Genomic DNA, 7,955 nt, shown 5'->3' on the forward strand with positions numbered 1-7,955 from the left:
TAAATCCTACCGCCATAATGTTAATAAGCAGGATTAAAGGCAGTTTTGTTAATGAGGCAGGACTCAATCTACAAGGTTAGGTTGTGTCTTGAGTCAATGTCTTTTGAGATATAAAAGAGAGAAGCAAGCAGAGAGACAGGGGGACCTCATACCACCAAGAAACAAGAGCCAGGAGAATGGCGCATCCTTTGCACCCGGGGTCCCTGCACTGAGAAACTCCTCGATCCGGGAAAGATTGATGACAAGGACCTTCAGAGTTGACAGAAAGAGAAAGCCTTCCCCTGGAGCCGGCACACTGAATTTGGACTTCTAGCCTCCTAAACTGTGAGAGAGTAAATTTCTCTTTGTTAAAGCCATCCACTTGTAGTATTTCCATTATAACAGCACTAGATGCCCGAGACACCCAACAAATAACTCAGCCAGGAGTGGGGAGCAAGGAGTGATTTATTCTCACAGCTGAGCAAAGGATGAGGTCCACAGCCTTGGTAGCAGCAGAGGCCGTCTCCTCCCAGGCCCAGCATCCCCTTCTAAGTGTGACAGCCGCAGGCGGGCCGGGTGGGGAGCGGGGGTAGCGGCCAGGGCAGCAGCCCTTCCACCGCGGGATCCGGCTGGCCCAGCAGCAGCAGTGGGCAACAGCAGCAGCAGCAGGTTATGGAGTGGGTGGGGAGTGTTAGCCCAGCTGGCTGACACCCATCCCCCCATGGATGGTATGTGGCGAGGGCTGCGGGGAAGGGGGGGTCTGGACTGGGAGGTGGGCAGCTGGGGCGGCTCAGTCGGCTGTGAAGATGCGGCTGGAAATGTCCTCCAGGAGCCAGTCGATGCCGAGCAGCAGGTTCTCCCCGGTGACGGCGCTGCAGCCCTGGATGCACCAGTGGTGGCTGCGAATGGAGTCCAGCTCCAGGGCCTGCGAGGGCAGAGGGGGCGGGGAGGGCCGGTGACCACAGGCCCCGCCTGCCTGCAGCCCCGGGGATATCCGTGTCTCCCTCAAAGCCCTGCTCAAGGAAGCCTCCCCTGGCCCCCCTGGGATGCCTGGGCTCTGTGTCTGCCACCACGCCAGCATTGCCCCTTAGTAATGGAACAGCAACGCGGGCTCCTGAGCATCCACTAGGGTCCAGGCACTACGCTGGGACCCTATAAACGTCCTCTCATCCAGTCCTCCCAAGGTCCCATGAGACAGAGATCCTGTCGGCCATTTTATGCAGGAGGAAACCAAGGCTCAGAGAGGTTAAGCAACCTGTCTAAAGTTACACAGCTAGTCAGTGGCAGAACCAAGATTCTAATCCCACTCTGTCATTCTGGAGTTCAAGAGCTAGAATAACAGTTAAGATGCAGGCTCTGGGGCCAGATAAGTCTGGGCTTAAATCCTGGCTTGTCTACTTACTAGCTATGTGGCCTCGGACAAGTTACCTAACCTCTCTGAGCCTGTTCCCCAACTATAAAATGATAATAGTTCCTTCCTCATGAGGCTGTTGTGAGGATTAAATGAGTTAATACCTGCAAAGAGCCCAGCGCAGAGGGAACACTGAGTACACGTTTGCTACTGTTACCTTTGGAATCACTGACTTGCAGGTCTGCCTCCCCGGGCTGGGGCACCATTGCTGCTGTGTGCTGCTGAGTCAATTTCAACTCATAGTGATCCTATATGACAGAGTAGAACTGCCCCATAGGGTTTCCTCGGCTGTAATCTTTATGGGAGCAGCTTGCCAGACCTTTTCTCCCGAGAAGCTGCTGGTGGGTTCAAACCACCAACCTTTTGGTTAGCAGTTGAGCATTTTAGGGGCACCACTAGGCCTTATTAAGCACTGAATCTCCAGTGTCCCCACAGCAGGAGGCTAATGAACGCTTTTAAAATAAATTAATGAGGAAATGCATGCCCCTTTTCCCCAAGGCCTCAACTCACCTCCCGGATGGCGTTAGAGGACAGTGCCCCAGGCAAGTCCTGCTTGTTGGCAAAGATGAGGAGGGTCGCTCCAGCCAGGCGCTGGGGGAGAAGATAGAGGGATGCAGTTGTGGGGGGAGGTTCAGAGGCATCACAGCCCCACTCCAGGTAGCCTGGCCCTTCTCTAATCGTCCAATCTGGGGTCAGAGATCAATCTGGAAGATCAGGGCGAGGCCCGTTGGTGGTGGGAGAGGCCACTGAGGCCAGCCCCACATGGGGTGGAGGGAGGCCTGGGCTGGGCAGGGGTCTGGTTCCAGTTCAACCACCACCCAGTGGGCACCTCACCCCTCTGTGCCTCAGTTTCTTCTCCCATAAATGGGGAAGGGTGCTGGACAAGACAATCCCTCTGTGGTTCTAGGCCGCTTGGGTCTGATGAGATGACCTGGACAGGGAATGTGACCGTCCCAGGGCCCAAGGGCCTTCCCCTCACCCAAGGTTCCGCAGCCCTTTAACAGGATCGCTCCCGACAGGCCTCACTCTCTGTGCCTGACTCTAGTTACTTCCACATGTGCAGGTGACTGGGTTCCCTCCACGGTGACCTAACCACAAAGAGCTCCAGTGTGCCAGGCCTAGCTGAGCATTTTCAGCCATGCTCTCATCTGACCAGCTCAACGCCCCAGGAGGGGCTATGTTCTACAGGGGACCGCATGTCCCTGTGTGCCGGGGACAGTCCTGTTCACGCCTGTTGTCCCTGCATAAGTAAATATTTAAAAAAATTATAACTCCCCACTCCCCCTTCCCCCCAGTCCATGGTAACCACGAATCCACTTTTGTCTCAATCTGTGTAATTATTAACAACGCCCTCTCCCTCTTTCACTCTAGGGTCCTGGTTTGCAACTAAATACAACATAGTAGCCTGGATCAGGCGTCCTCAGTGGCACAACTGGTTAAGCGCTTATTGGTGGGTCAAACACACTCAGAGAAGAAAGTCCTGGTGATTTGCTTCCAAAAGGCCACAGCCTTGAAAACTGTATGGAGCAGTTCTACTCTGCACATTTGGGGTTGTCATGAGTTGGAATCGACTCCATGGCAACTGGTTTTGTTTTGTTTAGCCTGGATCAAATTATAAATTTCCACTAATAACATTAGATATTAACCTTGGTATAATACTATTAGCTAAATATATTATAGACTTTGGATTTCTCCGGTCTTTGCATGAGTATCATTCGTGGAAAACTGGAGAAATCCAAACAGAGTCTGTAGTTTAGCCAATAGTGTCGCTGTTGTTGTTAGGCGCCATCAAGGTTAATTTCTTAGTTTTGACGAATATACCGTTAACATTAGGGAAGATGGGTGAAGGGTGTGTGGGAACTCTGTACTATCTTTGCAATGTTCTGAGAATCTAAGATTTTATTTTTTAAAAAAGTGCTCTACTTTGGACGAGTTATATGGTTGCCCAAGTTACAATCCCCATTTTAGAGAGGAGGAAGTAGAGGCTCAGAGAGGTTAAGTGTCTTGCCTGAGGTCACACAGCAAAGAATCTGATTCCTGAGCCAGGCTCTGCCGCCTCCCAGAGCTCCACGCACTGGCTGTGAGTTATCCGATGATGTGGCTGTCATTTCAAGGTGTGGAAACCGAAGCTCAGGGTGGTGAAGCGGTGACAGTGCAGGGCTGTGACCCCAGGTCCCAGTCCACAGTATGTGCCCTGCCCATGGCACTGTGGGCCTCCCTGGACTGGGTGAAAGGTCTGTCTCTGCCTCTATGAGGGTGCTTGGTGAAGAACTGGATCACGGCCCTAAATGTCCCTCTGGGGTCCTGGAGCCCCCGGACATCTGGTGGAAGCCCCCCGCCCAGCTAGGCCCCTGCCCACCTCCTCCACCAGCAGGCTCTGGAGCTCGCGCTGGCAGTCCTGCATGCGCTGCCGGTCGGCGCTGTCCACCACCCAGATGAGGCCGTCAGTGCTCTCAAAGTAGTTCCGCCAGTAGGACCGCAGGGACTTCTGGCCGCCCACATCCCAGATGTTCAGCTTGAATCTGGGCAGGGGAGGGGGCGGCTGGAGGGTCAGCCCAGCCCCTCTCCCACCCTCCCTGCCCAGCTCCGGCCCGGCCCACCCGCCAGGATCCTGCTCACCCACGGTGCTCTAGGGTCTTGATGTTGAAGCCCAGCGTTGGGGAGATGGTGTCGATGTCTTCCCCATTGAACTTCTTCAGGATGGTTGTTTTGCCGGCGTTGTCCAGGCCGCTGGGGCACGCTGGGTTAAGGACAAATGCTTGCGCTCTGCGGGTTGCTAGCACTCTCACTCACCACAAGTCAAAGTCAGTTACGCACATGCCTGGCCTACTGTTGGCCCACGATAAATATGCGGGATCAAGAAATAAACATCATCTCCACCTGACCAATGAGGCGGGCGTCATCATCCCTTAACTCATTCCACAAATGCTCACTGAATACCTACTACAGGCCAGGCCGCCTTTTGGGCGCCGGGCGCACCCCAGGGAAGAGCATAAAGTTCCTGTCCTCGGGCAGCTTACACTCGAGCAAGGAGACAGTCGATAAAGCGCAAACCAACAAGAAACTTAAGATGCTGGTGAGCTTCAGAAATCCAATGATGAGGCTCTGAGAGGGTCACCCGAGGGGATTCCTGTAGCTCCGGCCCCAGGGACAGCCTCTGTGAGAAGGCGAATTGAGGTGAGGCCCGAACTACAAGGAGCCAGTTTTCTGAAGGACTGGGGAGCAGCATTCTAGGCAGAGCGAATAATTGGGAGCAGCTACCCTTGCTTCTTTGCTTCTGGAATATGTCAAACCTTTCACCGCTGAGTGAGTGTGCAAAGGAACGGTGAGCTCGCCAGTGGGAGAGAACGACCCTCCTCTTTCCTTCCAATACTTAAGGGGTCTTGCAGCTCCGTGTGTCTATGTCTGTGTGTGTGTGTATCTGTGTGTCTGTGTCTGTCTCTGCGTGAGGGGAGGGACCCAGGCCCTGGGCTCAGCCTCTTATTGTTCACTTGACGTGGGACAAGTGACTCAAGCCATGAAATGGGGTGACGAGAGGACCGCCCCTGAGACCCAGCCACAGCCCCTGATAACTGGCAGCTGATATTTCTCCCCCCTCTCCCTGCATCATCCATGATTCCTTCTCCAGGGGATCATTCCCATCAGCTGACAAACTCTCTGTTGTTACCCCCCCTCCCCCCACTTAGAAAAAGCAAACAAAACCTTCTCTTGTTCCCTCTCCTTCCTCTAGCTACTTGTTACTTCCTTCCCCTTACGGCAAAGCTCCTCAAAACACTGTCTCCATCACCTTCTCCAATCTCTGCCCTCTTGTTCTTTCTAAAACCTACTTCGATCAGACTTTTTTGCTCCCTCTGCTTCTCTAAAATTGCTCTTGCCACGGTCAGTCCCCGGAGACCTCCATTGTGCTCTCCAATGGCTGCTCGGTGTTCGGCCCGTCTTCCAGCTCTACCAGCAGCACCTGACAGAGCTGCCCATCTCTCATTCCCTGACCCTTGCTGCCCTCAGCTCTGGGACATGCCCTCGCTGGGGTCTCCTCCTACCTCCTGGCCGCTCCTCCTCACTGCCCTGACCTCTTGATCCGAGTACACCTCACACTCCTCTCTGTCCACACTCACCCTCTAGGTGACCTCATCCAGGATCCTGGCTGCAAATACCATCTTTATGCTGTTGACTCCCAAACTGATGCCTCCCCCAAGCCACAACCTGGCCACCTGTCCCAATACCCAGCTGCCTCCCTGACATTCCTCAGATGTCTCAGAGGCATCTCACGTGGCCAAGTGGGCTCTCAGCTTCCACCTCTGTCCCAACCTGCTCTGCCCTGGTCTTCTCTGTCAACTCAGCAAGTGGCTCCTCATTGTTCTAATCACTCAGGCCAGAAACCCAGGAGTCAAGCTTGACTTTGCTTGCTCTCTCACACCCTTGGCCAATCCAGCAGCAATTCCTGCCAGCCCTCCCATCACCTTCCTACTTCCATCACCTCGCTGTTTCCATCCTGGTCCAAGCCACCATCCTATCTCGACTGCATTATTGAAATTGCCCTCCAACTGGTCTCCCCCCACTGCCATTAATCTATGTCGTCTAGTCACAACATAGAAGCCAAAATCAGACCACACTTCTCTATACAAGACCCTGCATGGGCTCTCTAAGGAAGACTCCCCTGGCACCTCTGATCTAATCTTCTAGTGCTCTCCTCCCTACTCACTCTCTCCAGTCACACTGTCCTTGAACGCACCAGCTGAGCTTCTTTTGGGCCCTTTGCACTTGCCCTAAGGGTCTTTGCCTTCAGCAGTCTTCTTCAGGTAACTACAGGGTTCACGTCTTACTCTACTCAACTGCCATCTCCATGCGGCTTTCTTGGCTCACTCTATTTTAACCACATTCTTCTCCACACATACTATATATTTTATGTGTTTTATCATCTTTCCCCGCTCGGCATTATATAACATCCACGAGCACAGGAACTTTGTTTTGCTGTTTTACCCTATCCCCCAGATCAATGCCTAGCACACAACAGACAATATTTCTTGAATGAGTGAATTCCCTGTGCCTTTCTCCAGGCTCTTTAAAACAGACACGACGGGCATATTTTTAAATTATCTGCGCACATACACGACTTCTCTCTTGGCCCAGCTAGTGGGTCTCAGATGCCCCACGTTGCCCGGCACAGAGTAAAACCCCCATTGTTGTCCAGTGGATTCCGACTCATAGTGACCCTATGGGACAGAGTAGAACTGCCCCATGGGGTTTCCCAAGGAGCGGCTGGTGGATTCGAACTGCCAGTCTTTTTGGTTAACAACCCAACTATTAACCACTGCGCCACACAGAGTCGGACGAACGAATGCAGGGACCCTAGGGCTACAAGTCCTCAGCTGCAGGGACACCGATGGGCCGCAGAGCGGCACAGACAAGGACAGCCCGGCCAGCAGGCTAAAGGCCCCGCCGAGCTGACGCTCGCCCCCACGGAAGCAGAGGGCGGGGCCGCGCCTCCTGGGATTCCGAACTTGAGGGCGGGGTCGGAGCCCGGCACCCTCGGACAGGGGGAAAGAGGTCAGAGCCGGGAGGCCGGCAGTCCTACGCTCGTGCCAGGCTGCCGAACGGTGACGTCCGAGTCACCTCCGGGCCCTGCCTCCCCGCTACATTTGGGACACCTGGTCCCTCCGCTGCGCCTTTAGGCCCACACCTCTGGCCTTTGGACTGGAGCCTCCCGTCGCCCCCGCCCCGAGCCGATGGTACGGCCTCCTCCCGGCCCCCCGCTGGCGCGATTGGTAGGGTCCACGTGCGTGACGCACAATGGGCAGTTGGTACGAGCCGGCCGGTCGCGCACCCCGCGCCCGGTAGGGGGCGCCTGGCACTGCCCCCCCTGGCGGAGACACCTCTACGCTTGCGGCTCCGGCGTCCGGGAGGATACAGCATGAGCAGTCGCAGCTCCCGCTCTTTCTCCTTCATCTTCTTCAGAATGGTCAGAAGCCCCATAGTCCCAGTAGCCCCCCTCCCTGTCGCCGTTTCTTCCTAGACCTGGGATCCCCGCTCCTTGCTCCTATTGGCTATCACGCACACCGACAGGCCAGCCCATTGGCCGGCTCCTTTTTTTGGTCCAGCCCCCGCCCCACGTGACCTCAGAGCTGTCCGACAGCCTCTCTGCGGTAGTCCCTCTAGCGGCGATGCGGCTTCTGCGCGGCCACCTGCCTTAACCCTTCGCGTCCCGAGAGCCTCCCGAGAGCCTAGAATTGGGGGCGAGGTCGAATCCATTCCGTCCTCCCAGGACCCAAAAACTCGACCGGGAACGGAAACCTGAAGTTTTTAGGTTGGATCTTGGCCGAGTAGGGAGTGCCGGCAAAGAGGTGTGGCCAGCTGGGGACCCTGGAGTCAGAACCGAGAGCCCCGTGACCTGGGGCCATCCTGGAGCCAGTGTAAGTCCCTGTTACCCGGAAACGTGGGCCAGCCAGATCCTGTTCCTCTTGGGCCTTGGCATCATCCTAAATTTGCTAGTGACGAAGCAGGAATTGGGCCTCCCCCTTGCCAGGCTCCTGAATGCCCCTTAGGGGCCGTTTCGAAATGTGCAGGG

General features: G+C 55.2%; 1 protein-coding gene across 1 annotated transcript; it reads right to left on the reverse strand.

The window, feature by feature from the left end:
- Positions 1-429: 429 nt before the first annotated feature.
- On the reverse strand, positions 430-7,451 carry ARL2 (ADP ribosylation factor like GTPase 2). Its single transcript, XM_004383753.1, has 5 exons — positions 7,299-7,451; positions 4,010-4,120; positions 3,750-3,912; positions 1,901-1,981; positions 430-904 (listed from the first exon to the last, which is right to left on the reverse strand). The coding sequence occupies exons 1-5, from the start codon at positions 7,361-7,363 to the stop codon at positions 770-772; spliced, it is 555 nt and encodes a 184-aa protein (XP_004383810.1). The 5' UTR covers positions 7,364-7,451; the 3' UTR covers positions 430-769.
- Between the last annotated feature and the right edge of the window lie 504 nt (positions 7,452-7,955).

The sequence above is a fragment of the Trichechus manatus genome, unplaced genomic scaffold (assembly GCF_000243295.1).
Source record: "Trichechus manatus latirostris isolate Lorelei unplaced genomic scaffold, TriManLat1.0 scaffold00113, whole genome shotgun sequence".
Lineage (NCBI taxonomy): Eukaryota > Metazoa > Chordata > Mammalia > Sirenia > Trichechidae > Trichechus > Trichechus manatus.